At 42.1% G+C, this 19,797-nt stretch overlaps 1 protein-coding gene across 2 annotated transcripts in view; it reads right to left on the bottom strand.

Moving 5' to 3' along the window:
* LOC108918436 (signal peptide, CUB and EGF-like domain-containing protein 3) overlaps positions 1–19,797 on the bottom strand; it is a 76,586-nt gene that overhangs the window by 40,477 nt on the left and 16,312 nt on the right. For both annotated transcript variants that reach the window (XM_018725654.2, XM_018725655.2), the window contains exons 2-4: positions 17,674–17,796; positions 15,243–15,368; positions 5,094–5,228 (exon numbers count right to left, since the gene is read on the bottom strand). In XM_018725654.2, the coding sequence (XP_018581170.1) occupies positions 5,094–5,228; positions 15,243–15,368; positions 17,674–17,796 (384 nt within the window). The remainder of the gene's footprint in view (positions 1–5,093; positions 5,229–15,242; positions 15,369–17,673; positions 17,797–19,797) is intronic.

Below are 19,797 nucleotides of genomic sequence, written 5' to 3'. Positions count from 1 at the left end.
GGAAACAGGAAAAGGTTGGGAAACCTTAAGTGTGTGACGTATTTTAGGAGTCTATACTGGTGGAATACAGCTAGGGTTGTGCATGTTGGCGGAACAAATGGCTGCTCAGGAAGTCCTGTGACTTCATCCGCCCCAGCTCCTGCCACCCACCCCGTGAGAGCGGACCACTGGAACCCTTGGTGGCTGGTTATAAAACCACCATAGCGTGCAAAAGGAGAGAGGGCTGTGTGCCCAGCAGAACGAGTTATAGAGCTGCGGTAGGGCTGCGGTGGTCCTTGGGGTCTAGGGCCTTCATACCCACAAGGACCCCTTTCCACAAGGAGTACTTTGCTATCCTCACTGAATAACCCCCAGCTGTCGTTCGCTCAGAAAGGGAAAATTTGAACAGACTACATCAGTCACTGCCAAATCTGATTCTTGAGCAACAAAATATGCTTATTAATGAACACAGACAACCAAATATGTGAGGAATGTTGTTTACTATTTGTGTTGGATATGACTTTGTTCTTATGTCTGCATTGGCAGTGTTTCTGATGCCAAGGACCCTTCGGAATACACTTGCTCACATGCAAGCTGTTTTTGATGAAAGCCTTGCACAGCTTTAAGTAGTGACACTAAACATTTTTGGCCTTGAGGGCTTAGAGCAGACTTGCTTTTGGATGGGACTAGCAGCATGAGGTTAAGGCCTTTCTGTCTGCACAGTGCTCGCTTCCCTCTTGCAGACATCAACGAAACCTTGAGTACAATCACTGATTTACTGAACTCATTGAAAATGAGAGAAATTATATCAGTACAGATAAGTGTGTGCATGTGTGTCCTTGCTTTTATACATCTCGTGGTGGTGTATTTCCCTTTGCCAAATAAAAGAAATCTTTATATGCCATAGAGCTTATGCACATAGTGGGTCAGTATCTATGTGTACATGTCTGAGGTTGTGTTGACCTGAGAAGACAGTGACAGTGAATGTCATTCCATAGTACATCAGATCCACTATTATACTTATAGTACTGTAAGATCATTTAAAAGCAGCTTAGTTTAGTTTTACATTTATTTAGTCATGTGAACTGGATATGTGAATTCAAATTAAGTATTGTTTTGCCCTTTGTCAAACAGTATGCTTTTGTAGTTATTTACATAAAATTTCTAATTCAGCCCACAGGCTGCCAGAAATGGTCTAATTAAATGTATCACCGAGCCACAGATCTTCAGAACCAGCCTCCCAGGAGGCAAAAAGGGCAAATGAGAACTGTTGTCAATGGAGGGACTGCTTCAAAACCTTCAGTTTGAGGTCATCATTACTACCTTATGCTGTAGAGCAGACAAACAAGAAGTTGACTTCAACAAGCATGGCCTGGCATCAAATACCAGCAACGTACAGATGGTACCAGATGTTCAAGATAACAACCATAAGTACTGGTGCAAGAGTGATGTATCATGCAACAATACAAGTGGAATGTTACACACCAGCAAGGAAGACATTTTGTGGTTTTGTTATATGAGAACAACCTCTTGTGGTGAGTCACTGAGTACAAAGCTCTATTTCCACAAAATAGCAAGGAGGTGAATGGGTACGAGGAGAATCATCTCCCACTCTCACACCTCAAGGCTGCAGAATTCCCATGAAAATTTATTCTGGACAATCAGGTGACACTTTGAAGCAAAGTCTTTGACAAAAAGAGGACACTTCTGAGAATCAAACACATTACATTCTCTAGGAGCAAAAAATGAGACAGTGAAGAAACCCATCACCATGTTGCCATGGATACTGAAGTGTAATAGGCCTTGTATACCTTAGATAAAAATACTGCATACACGTTAATATTTGCATGTATCCACACTACTGGACAATTAACATTTTGAGATTACATCACAAAGTCAAATAGAATGAAAGCAAGATAAAGAAAAAATATTTTAATCTCACTGTTATTAATATTAATCTGAGACAGTGTAATTGAAAGCTGGTATACACCAGCTGTGAGACTAAAATGATGTACTTATAAAAATGTGCTATGCTTCAAAAAACCCTTTGTCAATACCCTCATCCCCATTATTCAGTCTCTCAATAATCTGGTTTCCCATGTATCTGGTCCACAATTATTAAAACCACATATCATTTATTGGTCCACATTTTCATATATGTGCTCTGCAACACTGAGCTCAGGGCCGTGACATTTGGTCTGCCACAATAAACTGAGAACGTTTAAAAATTGCACTAAACAGCTGTGTGAGAAAGCCTGAGAGACACACTGCACTGTGGAAACCATGTACTCATGTTCTCAGCTGTGTTTAGGGACTCTGTAGTCTGCGTACTAAAGCGTGTGTCCTTGGGACCTCTTAACTGCAGCGTTGTACACCAAGTGAGATACAACCTTTGTCTTCCTCAAGCCAGTCCACACACAGTGTAATGGAAAGTTCACGTCATGAAATCTTCACTTTTTAGATACATGACCGTTCATGAAATTTCTGCAAATAGCTCTTGCCTTTACCCTCCATACCCAGTAAAACTTTAAAAAGCTATAAAATGATAAAGATATAAAATAATAAATCTGTAACAAATTCCTGTATTTATTTATAACACAGTAGAAAAAAAAACAGAGGAGAAGGACTTTTAAAAATAAAACAACACTGTAACATGACAAGGAAGCTTTTTACATATAGGCCAATGTTTGCTGCTATAACCATTTGCTACTACAGTATAACCACACAATTCAAAAAAGCTTCATCGATACCCAGAATTCAAAGAAAAGCTCAGTGGACATGTGATTCAAAAAAAGCTTTGCAAACAAGATTAAATAAAAAATTAAATAATGCTAATTGTTTGGATTTGTGCATGTTTGGTAAAGGTAACAGACCTCGTATAGTCCCAGTTGACTGGGAGGCATCGTAGCACAAGCTGACTTAGTCAAGTGCCTCAAGTATCTATTTTTTCTTATGACATTAGGAATCACACAGACACACACACATTTTCTGAACCGCTTGTCCCATTCAGGGTCGCGGGGAGCCAGAACCTAACCTGGCAACACAGGGTGTAAGGCTGGAGGGGGAGGGGACATACCCAGGACGAGACGCCAGTCCGTCGCAAGGCACCCCAAGCGGGACTTGAACCCCAGACCCACCGGAGAGCAGACCCGGTCCAATCCACTGTGCCACCGCGCCCCCTATCATTAGGAATCATTCAGGGTGATTTTGGAGTGAACTTGGGATGAGCTTTGGACAAATCAGAATTTTTACCTGTAAGAATTACTGGATTAAATAATTTAATTGTTTATTTTTTGGATACTCAGGTTTTCAGAGAAGAATTAGGAGTGGCTAACAAGGATAAGTCTATGTATTTGTACATTTGTATGGGAGGGAATAGGGCATGATTCATGACTAACAACTTGTCTACCTGGTCATATTTTTCATTGGACCAGATGGGATCTATGTTACAAACTTTTCAACAAGAATTAAAAACAGCTTCTTTCCTTTCTGGGGCTGATTGTAATGGCTCATTAATATACAGCAAACATCTGGCTCATTCAGGCAATTAAGCTTTTGAATGGTCAGCCAGTGTTTAGAGGTCAGCAAGAAGGCCATCTGGACCACAGTTTTCGTTAGTCTCACACTAATCTGAAGGTTTAGAACTGAGATGAGATGTAATATATCAAAGAATCCAAGATAAATTAAATCGCTGCGACAATACAAGGTCTGTTACCTTTACCAAACATGCACAAATCCAAAGTGGCTGAAGCTGCAATGTTTTATTGAATCCCCCTGCAGTAGCTGTCAAATGCTCTGCACTTTAAAATATTGAGTAATAATATTCCGGGCCTACACATGTCTATTACAAGCACTTAGACTGCAGTTTTACAAGGAGCTACATACGGATCTGATAAGCTACCGGCTTGCTTGAGTGGTTCAGAAACACAGACTCTTGGAATTGATGTCACACAGTCGGCCAAAGCTGAGCTGCAGCCACGCGCCGTCTCCGTAAATTGCATCCACTGTGTTAACTGGGAGGCATCGCAGCACAAGCTGACTTTAGTCAAGTGCCAGTATCATACAGCAAATAAAGGATATTACATTCAGTGGACCTTGACTGCTATTGCTAATTTGTTTATAAAGGATGGCATGCAATTTAACATTTCTCAGACATGTTTGACTGTTCATGCACCTGGACCAAGAGCAAAATAACTAAATAATGTGTGCCAGGGTTTTAGTACCCAAACAATGTTCACAACAGTAACATAACAGGCTGGAATTTTTCCAAGGCAAGAGCCAAGACATCTTTTTAATTTTGCTCATGCAACTCAGATGATTGCTCTCTCTTCTTTGGAATGACGAACCCAAAAATGGAGCAGACAGCTGGGAATAGGTTATATCTATGAGATGAAATAAAAGAGACACCCAGATGGCAACTTTCACTAGCGGACCAGGTTCTCAACCCTCTGCCTCAACGCCAAACAAGTACTCACTTAGAAGTGGACAAATGACACATATGTGCAGTATGATGCTGCACCCGTCTTCCTGGGCTGAATCTTATATGAGTCCCTGCCTAAGTGCAGGAGTCTGGTTTGGGTCTGGTTTGAGTTTCCCTCCATCTAACAATGAGCAGATGTCAGTCATTTGTGCGGCAGTATAAAAGGCCATTCCTGTTTTCCTCAAGGATACACCAATTAGAGGCTCAAGGCCGGATGGACAAGCAGAGTTTGTTGATGCACTGGGGCATTCACTCATCCTTCCTGCTGCTGACCCTGTTTCCAGGACACTGTTTTGCATCAGAAAAGTCGTGTACTCACCCCAGTGGCATATACTCCACAAACACACGGTTGCTTAAGAAAAATGGCTTGAGGTGTCCAGATGCTAAGGACCTACTGAACTATGGCCTGAAGATGCACTTTTGACAGTAACTACCAGTGATGTGAGTTTAAAGTATTATTCTATGTTATCCCTAAAACACTGTGACTGCAACCAGGTCAATCCTGAAGTCAGTTTAAGCACCAGTTCCCCTTTTCCTTCTTCCATTTTAACATCTGTGTGTGAGAAGAAATCATGGTGGAGAGTTTTGGAAACACAGTTCCTGGCAGGGTGTGCCTTATTTGTAGGTCACTGACCTTTGGGCCTCTGGATACAGGTGTGCTGGTTGTCACTCAGGAAGAAGCCCTCTCTGCAACGGCACTCATAGCTGCCCATCATGTTGACGCACACCTGCTGGCAGCCACCATTCCCCTCCGAACACTCATCCACATCTGAAACAATAAACGCACATGTCTCCACCCGATTGCACATATTAATACAGAACTTCTCCTTGTGTACTGTAGTACTAGGTCTGTCAGGCTGAACCCCTAGTTTCAGTTTCAACTGCTTGCAAACTTTTGCATTAATTTGTTTTACTGAAACTTTTCTCCAAAGCAACATGTAATTATTTACCCATTTATATACCTGGGGAATTTTACTACAGCAGTTCAGGGTAAGTACCTTGTTCTAGGGTACTACAGCTGGAGTAAGGATTTGGACCTACAACATTTGGGTTTGAAGGTAGTAGCTCTAACCACTACACTACCAGTTGCCGCAAATGCTGTCACCACACAGGAACTGTATGTTTCACAAAGACTTTGCTTTTAAATATAAATTAAATAAGAAGCACAGGGAAAACATTTTATGCATTTTAAAATGTTAATACCGCTTTACTGTACTACCATGCATTATGTATATTCTCTTTTTTATACTGTGAATCAGGTTGTGCACGAGTATCTATGATTGCTTTGTGAGTCATTTCGAAGAGCACATTCCTTACCACAGTACACAACACCCACAGATTTATCACGCAGCTTGACTTTGTGGAAGAAGGAGCGCTAAAAGTTGAACTGCAGACATGAAAAACTTTCTACAATGTCCACGGAGAAGTCATCAACAGGTAAGGCAAATCGTTTTCTAGGATTATTTCACAGTTCCAAACGTCCTTAATGTTAATACCTCCAAAAATGGAAATTAATTAAATGAACTGATTGAAGTCAAAATTAATTAATTTTATTTCATTCAGTTCAGTTCCATCATTGAAAACTACACCCAAAGACACACCTAAAATAACCGCAATGGCTGTCACGGAACGAGGTGTTGCCTTTCTGAGACAACTTATTTTCTCTTCAGCCATGCTGGAAAACCTGGCTTTACAAAAATGCTCCTCTCTCTTTCAGTTTCTTTCACATTTTAATACCTTTCAAATTAGCGCAAAGCACAGCAGAGGGAGTAATAGATGATGAAGCCCACGAGGGTGATATAAGATTGATTATTCTTCCTTTTTGAAACACAGGCAGAAGCCTGTGCTCTAGTTTGTGGAAAGACATTCGAAGATATTTTAAACCACACCAGAGGTAATCTAAATATTCACATGGTGCTTGTCATTGTCCCTGATGAGGAATCTGAATATGATGAATTAACCTTGGAGAGCTAAAAGTGCCCTTTATTCGTGACAAAGGGTTGTGACCCGGACCTATGGCTTAAAACTCATGTGTGAATTCCTCCTCATCTGTCCTTGGTGACCCCATCACTCTGTTTCTCAGCAGACTGCCACTGGACCGTGTCCCATTTCTTCTGCATTAATAAGCTCCAGTATACATGTTGTTCTTCTTATAAACTGTTTTGCACAATCCATTTTCTGTGTTTGTCAGGTCTTGGAACACTGTTTCATCTTGGAAAATTCTCAGCTCAACAGAATTTCGAATTAAACCAGAAAGGCAAGTGAGGAAAGCACAAAGTATAGCGCGCGCCGATCCCACCAGCCCAACCACACCCCCACATGCACACACAAAACACCTAGAGACACACAAACAGTGTGTGGGATTCCCAGGGGGTTAGGATGCGTTTGTTTGCACTTGCCTGCTTCCTCTATCCTCAGCATCTCCTCCTCTTCCTAAACCAACATGACAGGCCTCCCAATTCCTGGGAGAGCTGGATTGAAGAACTCAGAGGCCCAACCTTGCACAGAGCACTGTACAGCAAATGGTCCCTAATGTGAATGAAATCCATGAGTGCATGACGTCCAATTCCCAGGATGCACCATTCTTAAATGCTTATATATACTTAAATGTTTAGAGTTGCATAGACTGCATCAAATCTATTTCTGCTGTATACAGCAGTTCACATCCCATAAACCCTGGCGGCTTGCTAGGTGGGAGACTGCGGATGTCGTTTCCCAGTTTCAGCCCTTTTGATGAGACCATGAAGCGGCATGGTGGTGCAGCAGGCAGCACCAGCATCACATAGTCACTGCGCTCTAGTTTCTGAACCGAGCTGAACTCTTGAGTTGGAATGTTGCCCATGTGTTTCATGGGATCAACTCCTGCTCTCTATATATGTGTGCAGAAGAAGGCAGTAACAGTCTGTACCCTTGCTGTATCTCTGTGTCGTTCCAACACGGTTCTCCCAGCTGAAACAGGTGTTTGCATGTCAGTATGTGACCTTCGATAAAGTCTTCAGGTTGTTCAGGGCAGTTCAATACTACAGGTAGATGGGGTTCACTGAAATGAAATGAACGAGGAAGGCATGTCTCCCTCGATTTTGGCCAACTGTAATGCTTAGGAAACTCAACAAAAGATGAGCTACTTTCTGATAGCTGCTCGTATCTCTGAAGGTTTGACCTACACAGAGGCAATCCTGAACTCTGCATTAGCACACCCATCGAGCCCCTGGAGTGCCCTTTTCCTGTGGAGAGTCACACACTGCAGAGCTCCAAAGCGATGACCTGGCCTGACCCCGAGTGCTCCGTTCTTCTGTTCTCAACGTCGCCTTGCTGAAGCCGAGCCGGTAGAGAGAGAGAGAGAGAGAGAGAGAGAGAGAGAGAGAGAGAGAGAGAGAGAGAGCGAGAAGGAGCAGAGAACGGGGCATCCAGTGCACCCGGGGGTGGCCTGTCTGTGCTTTTCATTTCCTGCTCTTGGGAAAGACGCATTTTCATCGGGACGAGGACAAAGCATAAACAGACACAAACAATACAGCATTAGACCGGCAGCGAGGCAGAAACTGGGGGGGAGCGCTCCATAAACAAATGTTTCCGTTTCACCTGGCAACATGAGGTGGGGGGAGGTGTGGACACCGGGAGACACTGGGACAGCCTAAATTAAAGCAAGATACCAGTGAGTTTCTTTTCAAAATCAAAATTTTTCACCATAACAGTTCTTTTCTGCCATTTATACAAGTACAGTACATGTAGGATATTGTTTTCCCCAATCATCTCTAACCTCAACTATCACACAATTCCGAGCACAGATTACAGGAAAAATGCACAACTTTGCTTTTTTTTGCTGAGGAAAACCACATCCTTGTGCCCTTAAATATTTACTTACAAGTTTTGTTGACAGTGCCTGCCAGCTTTCTGAGACCGTAAACAACAAGGTGGAACATCCACCGTATCCTCACGAGAACTTCTGCCCTCAGGGCTGTTTACCGGGCACCACAGAATGCCTTAGAGCTACAGCTGAACTGCTCAGGTTTGGCCCATTTTGCATTCCCATCAAAAGTGAAATGAGAAAAACAGTCTTGAAGACCTGGAGGTAAGTTGAATATGGGCACCTTGGTAAAATAGGGTTTGAAATAAGTCAGGACCGGTTCTCGATTAATGTTTTAAATGACATTATGGGTTCGTCATGTTTTTTTTTTCAAATGCAAACTGCTCAAGAGCCTACTTGAAACCCTACCAACTGGACACCCACCATTACAACCCATACATGTCTGTATTAAATCAATCCCATTAATATTGTTTTTTGTCTAAATTTTTTTCTTCTTTTTTGCATAACATCAGTTTTGAGAGGATTTATCTTATAAGGTTATTAGAGATCCTGCACTGAGAATGTGTGTGTATATGGTGGTTTAAGTGTTATTTTTCATGAACACCCATGGCGTAGCATGAAGTCCATGCCAGTTGGGGATGGGGCAGAGGCCAAAAGAAACTTAAAAAAAATTCAGAATACAACTTCATGAAAAACAAGTAGTACGCTTCCAACTTCAGTAAGTTAGAAGTGGTATGTGAAAAGACAGAGAATAGATAGATTAAAAATAGAAATAAATGATTTCTATTTTTGCAAAAAAATAGATTTTTATCCTGCTACTAACTGTTGTGCTTATAAGTCTTATTTTTACATGAATGAAGAATAAAACCTTTAAATTGATTCATTTATATTTGGTCGGTTTTGGGTTAGAATCAGCCCAGTGGCAGTTATCGAACACCAGGAGAATTTTCCCCATTTCTGACCTGATAATGTTTGACCAGTGAAAGACCATAAGCCCCATTCAATGTGCTGAGGCACACACTTTAAAATGTTATTTAGTAACAATGAAACAGCACACAGAAACCGACATGTTATGCCAAATTTAAACTTATCATTTAAAACCTTCACTTAAGTAATACTACTGCATATTAAACTCAGAGCTCCTTTAGGAACTCTTGCTTTGTACCTGTCCACCTCTGGTCAGTGCCCTTTCCATCTTCCAACGATCCAGTCTTTCCTGCTACAGTCAAGTTCTGTCACTAGTGTGGCTGAGGGAAGCGCCACACGCAGCACATGCCTAGGAGTGTTGTATTCCAAAGGCTGTGTCCTTACCATCCCTGCATCACAATACTTTGTTACTCAACTTCTGATTTTGAGGTTTCTGGTTGATCAACTGAGATGCAAGGAGCTGCTCTTACTGGGTAAACTGAGAGGTTGAGGACAGGGGGGCACATTGTATTCATTGAGAGTCGCATACACTGAGCACTCCAGAGGTAAAGGACCTCTTTATTTGTGTGATAAAACAGGTCCAGTCCACCCAAATGGACTGCATTCTGGTCAGACAGAAAGAAACCTGCAGACCGGAGCAATTCACACATTGCTAACAGTCCCTCGGTCTTTGAAGAACACTTTAGAATTGCCCAACACTTAATTTTCAGATAGTATCCTCTGTGAAACTGAATCTTCTGAGCACCTTATCTGGGGTACAAGTAATGGACTGAACAAACCACTAAACACCTTTTATTCCACAATGGAGGATAGAGACCATTTCCAGAAGGAAACATGCCTTCAGACCTGGGAAAGCTGGTACCATACGATACCTGATATCCACTCTTCTCCTTAATTACTTTTTATTTAGCTGACACCTCTGCTCAAAACAACTTGGAAGTTTAGTTTATACACTGAAATATTTATAATGATTTACTCATTTATGTAACTGTATTCTTTCTGTATCAGTTCAGGGTAAGCACCTTACTCAAGAGTACAACGGCAAGAGATGAATTCAAAGCAGTAACCTTCAGACTGCAAAGAACAAGCCTTAAGCACTTTGCTAAATACTGAAATTAGTTTGTCACTCCTACAGTTTACTGCCTCTAGCATCAGCCCCCCTCCTCCCCGCAATCTTTCCAAAAAGTCTTGACGGCTTCCATGGCTTATTGGGAAAACTGAAATACAGACACCCTTCTACTTACGTAAATTCGACTTATGTAAATCCAGATTTACGGAAAAAATTCCCAGCATACACATTTATGGATAGCGCTTACGCAAAGCATCTGAAATACGTTAAGTGCAAGTCAGCATAGCCAGACAAGGCAGGAAATTGCATCTTCCCAGTTCTTGAATGTTTTGAGCTGTGAGCGCATCTCCTTGGATTACTGTAGTGCTTTTTTCCGCATATTTTCTACCCTTTTCATTATTTACAATGCCTGGTGGTTAACATGCACTTGAAGAAAAACGAGAACCATCTCACAAGCGTACAGCAATCTATTTGGAGATGAAATTGAAAATAATAAGGAAGTACAAAGGTGGACAAAGATTATCGTCTATAGCACGGGAACCAGGTTTAGCCATATGGACTATAAGTACAATAGTGAAGAATACTGCACATATAAAGGAGCACGTGAAAGGAACAGCTAGTATAAAAACAATAATAAGAAAGAAATGTCAAGGTACAATAACCGAGATGGAAAAATTATTAATGTTATTATGTTGAATGGGCTAGGGGGCGTGGTGGTGCAGTGGGTTGGACCGGGTCCTGCTCTCCGGTGGGTCTGGGGTTTTGAGTCCCGCTTGGGGTGCCTTGTGACAGACTCGCGTCCTGTCCTGGATGCGTCCCCTCCCCCTCCAGTCTTACGCCCTGTGTTGCCAGGTTAGGCTCTGGCTCCCCGCGATCCCAAATGGGACAAGCGGTTTAGAAAATGTGTGTGAGTATGTTGAATGGAATCCGACATACGTAAATTTTGATTTAAGTAAGAGGTTGAAAAGCAGTCTATTGGTGTAAGTCGAGGGGTATCTATACCAGTGCTTTAGCTGGCAAACTCACATTGAAAATTTTCATTCTAAAAATAAATTCTAAATGCATGGGAACTGACCTCAGTTGTTGTTTGTTGAATGGACCAATCCACCACTTTTATTCATCATCTTAACCAACTAAATCTCTTTCGATCTGGCAGAGTCAGTAATATTAGGCTGTATCAGTATGCGATTCAGGTAAGGCATCTAAAGCTCTTGGACGACTTCTCATCTATATGCATGAATCTGACTTTATGTGGGTGTCTGTGTGTGCATATATGTGCTTGCTGGAGCCAGACAGTTTGATATGTGTTTCTGGGCTGGATAGAGGGAAGCTATGAAATACCGAAAGAGAAGGAAGCCTAGAGGCATGTGTGCATTTGGGTGTTTGTGGGGGATGAGCAGAAGTTTAAGTATGTGGGTGAAAAAGAGAACCAGCAGCAGGAAGAGGAACATGATTTTGGATGAGCTGTTGTGATGACTAACAATAACACTGGCTTCACTAACGCTCTAACCAGTCGTAACACCTCAGTTTCTCTTAAATCTAAGTGATTTTAAAAAATGTCACTCAGTGGAAAACACATATATCAAATATCACACACGTGGAAAACAGTGGCAATTTGTGTACAGAGAGGTGCTGCAGAATCACTTTCTCAAGATTTGGGCCCAGGTTCCCAAGTCACTGTAGTCTGAACAGAAACTCTGCTGCTGGATGTGACTGCATGACTGATGAAAGTTCCATTTTGGGGGTGAGGCTGGCTATGAACAAGGCCACCATCATGTCTTTAAAAGCTGCTTAAATCGAAGACATGAAAGTCACAAACTGTGGATGGAATGGATTATCTCTAACAAACCCATGAAAACACATATAGACTGTATACGTACACTAATAAAAAGAGAAATAAACACATAGACAAAACCTTGATGGCATCAATGACCTCATCCAATCAATGCTCTGTGCCAGATGCTCTTTCTCAGCTGTGACATGTAGCTCTCTGGCTGAAAATATGGGAGCCACAATACGACACTGGAAAGGGGAGTTTCTCATTCAGACTGAACCTGAAGATTAAATTCCTCAGAAGATGCGGAAACAGTAGTGCAGTTTTCACATCTCATACGTTACCACAGTCATACAGAATATTGTTCCCAAAGCACTTTCCTCAAGGGTACAACAGCAAAGCTACTAGGACCTGTTAAGAAGCTTGAATCCACTAAAGTTTTTCTACTCAGAATGTGCAAAAAAAAAAAACAAATAAATAAATACTTTATGAAATATAAATGAAATTGATGTTTTCATATTTTTATAAGGGATGTTTTTATACTGTGAAAAAACATCTTTTGAGAATTAATTAAACCCCCAATGTACTTAAAAAGAAAGTTTTCCACCCTTAGGACAGTAAATCTGCATGTAAGATTAGCAACTGGTGAAAATTAAGTACTTCTACAGAAAAATATTTACATTTATTCACTGAGCTGATGCTTTTCTGCAAAGTGGCTTACAATTATTTACCTATTTATACAGCCGGGTAATTTTACTGTCGCAATTTAGTGGAAGTACCTTGCTCAAGGATACTACAGCTGGAGGTAGGATTTAAACCTGCGACCTTCGGGTCTAAAGGCAGCAGCTATAAAAATAATCATCTACATTACTCAAAGACATTTGAATTGTACTCACACTGACAGAAACATAGGCAGACAGACATAGGTAAACAAATAATCAGCCTTCGTGAATGAAAAAAGAATAAAGGGGACCAAAAATGTAGAAATGTGAACTTATTGCTCATGTCATGGAGAAGGCTATAGGGTCCCAGTAGGATGTCAGTTTCCACACCCACATATACAACTGCTGCCCATCATGGATTGGTCTGGAACCCATCGTGCAGTTCTAATTTTTAGGGAGTTTAGGGAGTAAGGCAAATAGCTTATTCTACTGGTGTGTACAGGCACGGAAAACACATGTGTGTGTGCGTGTGTGTCTGTGTGCGCGCGCGCGCGCATCTCCTTGCATGCAAGCAAGTGTGGGGTTGCATCCCTTTGCGTGTGACCAAGCCAGTTAGATGGATAGGAAGAGTTTGCGTGTGTGTTTGTGTCTGTCTTCAACTGTTACTATGTGCATCTGGTAAAAAAAGACCAGTTTTGCACAAGTTTTAGGTGGTGTTTGTAGCTGCAATACGATACATTATTTATTCAAAGTAAACATCTTGGGGAAAATTAAACTGAAGGCATGACTGGGTACATGCATTGTTAAGCATCATTCATTAGAACCAATTTAACAAAATGAGCGGGAGATTTACAAGTGACCAGAGACAGCTCAGTCTGATGTTTTGACAGGAATTAAAGCCATAATGGTGGAGAAGTGAGGACGTGGGCCAGCTCCCCAGGGAAGAACAGGGCAGGAGAGTGACAGAGTAGCAAAAATTTCTGTTTCAGTGCTGTTCTTTGTAACTCCACTTCTCCAGCAAAGTTTCAGACTCTGACCGCAGTACACCCTGAAGCTGAACGTTGAGAGAGCAAGAATAAGGAAAATGGAGAGAGGACATAGGGAAGTACTAGGGTAACTGTCAAAGAGGGAGAGAAAATACCTTCCATTACCAAGACTGAGACTAAATTAAATATTGGTCTGTCTGGGTAGACAGGTTCTTGATGCTAAACCCTCAGAGCTGGATGACCAGTGGAACATGTTCAGAGAATCACACACACTCTCTAGGTGCTGGACTGAGAGAACACAACTGTGTACAGTATTTAAGGCTCTCACATTTCCACTGAAATAACAGTTATTCATGTCCATTTGGCAGAAGTTAATTGCTCTACATGTGCTAAGTAGTATGTTTAATTTTAACTGTATTTTTTTTCAGTCATTTATCTCCTTTGGGTTGTTAGATCTGCACTTTTCATGAAGGGGGTGGCTGAGAAAAAGTTTTCTCATATGTTTTGCATCTTTTGTATATCGTGGTGAAACCAGAAATCCAAAAGAGGCTCCCTGAGGAATTAACTGAACAATCTGAATTCCATTTGTGAAGAAAACACTGTGAAGTTAAATATTTATATTAGTTTTGAAAGAATAATGATAATGATCATGGGCAGCTAGGTGAGAAGACAACAGGTAGTGTGTCAGTCAGAATGCTGGCTTGTGTCAGCGCTCCCTTGTATTTTTCAGGGATGGTGCTAATGAGGCGAACCGCCACACGCTCATAATCAATTGTATGAAAAAGCTGTTCTACTACAGCACTCCACAAAGTAGCAAAAGCACACTGCCGCAAGGCCACCCAGAGCCTTTCAAAACACATCAACATGCAATTGACACACGTGTGTAAAAGTCAGAATGCTCATAATCTAAGTTTCGATAAAACCACTGCATTACTATTATAAGATTGTCAGCTTATTGACCACTTCCTATACATGCAATATAAGGGTTTATTGTTTTTACATTCTCCTGAAAATTAAGCTGATGTAAGAAGCATCAGGGAACAATACTGGTGCGCATCAACAGCATCAACTGTGCTAGCCCAAAGAGCTCTCCAAACTCTTAAAACGTATCTTTGTGCTTTGCTGAAAAAGATCAGTTATTCAGAAGACAACTGTTCCAGGACTTGAAGGTCGCTTGAGCTCAGACAAGGGCTTGACAAAAATATCTCTTGAAAGTAAACCTTTACAACAGGGAAGGTATTATAAACACAAGTTTGTTGTTAAAGAAAGGCTTGCTTGGATATCCTCCCGTTCTTTTTTGGTTGTCTTTAGGAACAATCTCCCTTTTTCAGTGCCTTTGCAGAGGTTTGGCACAATACAATTAAGAAAAGGCTGGACAAAATAAATGAATACAAGTAAACTAAACATTTCATTGCATGCCCTGAACATGCAGAAAGAGACATCTTCATGTTTTCAAGCCAATGATAATGTCAGAAACATGAAAAAAGAACCCTTGTCTATGTATAGTGTGTGGCTTCTTTACTCCACTGAATCCTGTGACCCCCCCCGACCCCAGCTCACCAAGGCAGTTGTGCCCATCGTGTGCTAGGCGGAAGCCATCATAGCAGGTGCAGCGGTAGTTTCCTGGGATGTTGATGCACTCATGCACACAGCTGCCGTTGTATTCAGTGTCGCACTCGTTGATGTCTGTGAGGGGAAGAGAGACACTGTTACCTTCCTCTTGGCCTGGAATGCTAAAAAAATCATCTGAACGCTAGGAAGAGATGACCATGCTCACTACTACGTAAGAGAAAAGTTGTTATCAGGATGGAGTTACTGTGTCCTTTCCAGCAGCACAACCACCCACCAACATCAACACGAGCAGCTTCCTGATCCTGGCCACTGTGATCAGACTCAAGTCACGGTGAATGGTCTTGACCCACACGCCACTGCTTTTACTGCCTACTGACACGCTTTGTTTTGGCCCAGTGAAAAACCGACACGTGAGCTCCAAGAATAAACACAGATCTATACCTGACAAGCATCACATGAGGACAGGTTGGAAAACGAGATCTGGGACCTACGCAGCCCACCTGAGCAAAGCAATGCTTCTGATCGTCCTACAGACAAAGCCTGCTTGAGCCAGATCAAGCAATCTCTCAGCTCATCAGGGCTCTAATAACTGTGAGAAGTTCCAGCAGACCAGCTTCATCTGCTAAGAGCCTTTGTTTAACAAATGCCAATCAACCACAGCAAAGCAGTGGACTGACTGCTGGGCTCAAAGACTTTTCCAATATACCACTGTGGAGCCCAGTGACCTGGAGCTCATCTACACCCCACATGCATAATACTGAGCTGAGATACAAAGCAGATGGAACACATTGTGTTCAGAGCCACAGCAGCAAAGCCATCGCTACAAGCCACACTGATATCCTTAGCTTGAGAAATTTGCAGCCGATGACTTTTGGAGATCTTGTCCAAATCAGATGCTCATAGAGGCTTTGTCAGCAGAACATCAGAGATATGTAGTCTGCAGACAGCTGGAAGCAGTGGGGAGGCTCCCCATCAAAGAGCATTACGCTCTCTGGTCTCTCTGTCTGTCCTCATCTTCTCATATTGGAACGACAAAAGGTTCCATCGCAAGCAGTGGGTCACACTTAGTATGCCATCAGTCCTGCGATAAGAGGACAGCGGCAGTCTTGCGGTCAATTTAGAGCACATATAGTCAGTCACTGTGTAACACTAGGAGATGAAAACCACAGTGTTATGCTTCTTAGAGCGAAATGCCAGGAAAAGTGTACATTTTAGTCATGAAGGCACTTTATTTTCTGGAGGTGCTGAAAGTAAATGGGATGAGAAAGGTGATTTAACATGATCAATAAGTAGCTGCAACCAACAAAACTGTACAAACCCACAGCCTAAAGCAAGTATGGCAGTTCTTTCCAACAGATATTGTAACAGAGGTACTCTCAGCTCCATCTCTTCACAAGCACACAGCTAAACCATTTGCCTTGATTGCACCAGAATTTACCATGTTTTGGAGCTAGAGACATTAACCTGGACACCAAAAAATTGCCAGAAGTCACAGAAAACTAACTCAGCTTCTATTGAAGAAACAAAATGGGACAAGAGACAGCTCTCTTAGAGTCTTTCCAGCAATAACACTTATTATCAAATACATCAAATAAAGCACATTATTGCCTACAGGCGCGGCGCCATGAGAAAACTGGATAAAATTAAAAAGTTAATTCTGAAGGAAATGACGTGCAATGAAATATGGTTTCTTGTTATCAATGAAAACAATAAAGGGGAAATTGATTATCTGCAGGCTTTGAACACTTCTAAAACCTGCAGAAAAAAACAGGAATGCATCTGACTAATGCTTCCAGCACCCCGCAGCCCCAGGCCATGGAAATATCCCCATTTCTTTTGGCAAGGCTCCTGGGTTTTGTTCGATCAAGCCGCTTTTGTTTAGTCTGTGCAACTGTAAAAAATTAAACATCAGGTTTTAGCCCCCTCCCCCAGCACCACCTTCCCTTCAGGTGATTTGGATTTGAGGCACATCTGTGCTGGAAGGCAGAATGAGGTCGGATCAAGGAAAGGGTACGAGTAAAACATGCAGGATATTCCCCCTTTCTTGGGACATTCTGTATTTATGGCTTCAGGTCGCTCAGAGCACTACTGGGTGTGTTCCTCAGAACAGGTCAAACGTTCTCTAGCTTCAACTGACTGCTTCCCTCTTAGTGTACAACTAAGGTATCTAAGCTCTTTTTGAGATACCAGCTGTCAATGAAATGCATTATGGTGTTGGAAAGGAGGTGCTTCAGGTTTTGTTGCTGCTTCTTGTCACCTTCTAGGTTTCTGGTTCTCTGAGCCCCCTGTGTTACCCATCATGCTTTGCTCTAAAGGGAGCAGCCAGTGTCGATGCCTCTGTTTTTTGCTTCTAAGCTCACAGTGGGTGAATGGTCACCTTCCTCCCCACCACTGCCCACTCCTACAGGAGTCTCCTCACCTCCACAGTGCCGACCGTCCCCAGTGTAGCCTGGCCTGCAGATGCATCTGAAGGATGTTAAGGTGTTCTGACAGATGGCGTCCATGTGACAGTCGTCCAGGCCCTCGGCACACTCGTCCACATCTCGGAAGAGAGAGGGAGAAAGAACGAGAGAGTGAGTCAGACTGAGAGAGATGGGTGGAGCGAGGAGGAGCTGGTAACACAATTCTCTGACCTGCACAACAGCAGGGTTCCAGCCCAGCTGGAGACGCCACCTGTGACACATTCATCAGCACACAAGAAAATATTTCATAGTCAAACTACCCTGTCACACTCTGCACTATCAGCTTAACTGCACAAAGACCAATAACTTGTATCTGGGTTTTTCTGGAGCAAAAATGATTCATAATAATAAACAAAACTCATTTGGTCGTGAAAGAAAAGGCTTCCATTAGAAAATGGAACCAAGGATTGTTAATGTATTTATTTCTTTGCCAAAACTGTGAATAAACATGATTTATGCAATTTGCAAAAAAAAAAAAAAAAAAAAGAAAATGGGATCAAGGACTGTTAATGCAGTTTGCCAAAGCTATTTTGCATATTACATGTAACAGTAGCAGATGAAAGCAAGAGAAAACCGAAGAAGCCATGAGGCCAATGAGAAAACACACAGAGAGAAGTAACGGACATGGCCCAAGCTGTGGCAAAAACAAAGCTTCTCCTCTACACTCCGCTGAAGCTCCTCATCCACGCTTCTCAGATTTATGGGGAAAGATACAAAGTTGACAGAATCACACTGTATGTGCCTCCAGTGGACACAGGAAAACAGGCAGTTTCCTGAAAGGAACATTCTGTGGAATTGTCCAGCATATATATAAATGTTTTTATGGCACTTCACAAACACAAAACAGGTTCCATTCCATCTGTACCTTTCGGCAGAATCTTTTACTACAGATATTCCCTCAATAACACTTTTATTTTTAAGAGCGTCCGCGTCCCGACACAACTTCAAAACGCAAGCCGCTCTTCCGCTTCTCATTTTAGGGAGTCTTTCAAATTTGACCAAAAGACAAGCAATGCTCCAGCTGGGTATGAAGTGAATGGGTTTGCGCGGCCTGTCGCAGTTCTGGGCCACACACAGCTGCTGAGAATTGGAAAAGGCTTCAATTTGCGTCCAGAGTGTAGACAGTGTCCTGGCTATGAGTTCAAAGCCCGGCGAGCAGAGCGGGTTGTACAGTACCAGCTGCGTACATGGCTGTGACAGCTGCCCTCCAGTCTGCAGCCACTTCCAAGCTCTCACAGCCTGGCTCCATTATATGTATGAGAGGATCTGACACTGAAACAGAAGCAAATAAATAGTGACAAGGAACAGGCTGAGAAGCAGACTGGTGATTATAGGTGATATGTACAGTATCGCAGTTACATAGACTGCGTACAGATATGTTCTATATACACATTACTGTGATTTCTGTATTTTCACAGAAGAAGCTGAACTCCGCTTTTCCAAACCCCGCATGGTATTTTTCAAATGTTGTAAAAAAGTCAGTTTACCCGAAGCCCCAATGACTTTAACTGTTTATATGAGTAGAGTTGCCTGAAGACACGGTTGTATGAGGAAAACTGTGGGTAGATGCAATGTACTTTGGCTAATAAGGAAAGTCAAAAGGCACCTGGAGAGACAGGGTTACACGAGAGGTACACATTGTTCTTCTGGGGAAGAGGTAAGTAGAAGAACTGTCTCCTTGTGTTCCATCTAATAATGAAGTGTGAAATGATAAGTTGTGTATTAGTTTTCCTAGGAGATTTGTTCAACCTCATTACCACCTGTCTCGTCAGCCAGGCGAGAACCTCACAAAAACACACATCTGAGAAATACTCTCCTTTCTGTGACCAAAGGGTATGGACCCAGACAGCGTGAAGATTGTACAAGAATTGAGTGTGGACCTAAAGAGGACCAGAGTATGGACATTCTGCCCTGTCTGTCACACTCAATTACAAATTGCAAACTGTGCTGCTTGGAAGTATGCGAACCCCTTGTGTCCCTTAGTTTTACCACAAAATGGTTATTTAATGAGAATCAGTGTTTCTCATGTGACATAATAGGTGTGTAATGACCAATTCCATATGTTGCTTTAGAGGAAATCA

The sequence above is a fragment of the Scleropages formosus genome, chromosome 22 (genome assembly GCF_900964775.1).
Source record: "Scleropages formosus chromosome 22, fSclFor1.1, whole genome shotgun sequence".
Classification (NCBI taxonomy): Eukaryota; Metazoa; Chordata; class Actinopteri; order Osteoglossiformes; family Osteoglossidae; genus Scleropages; species Scleropages formosus.
Note: the sequence above shows the minus strand (reverse complement) of the source record. Positions and strands in the feature narration are given on the sequence as shown.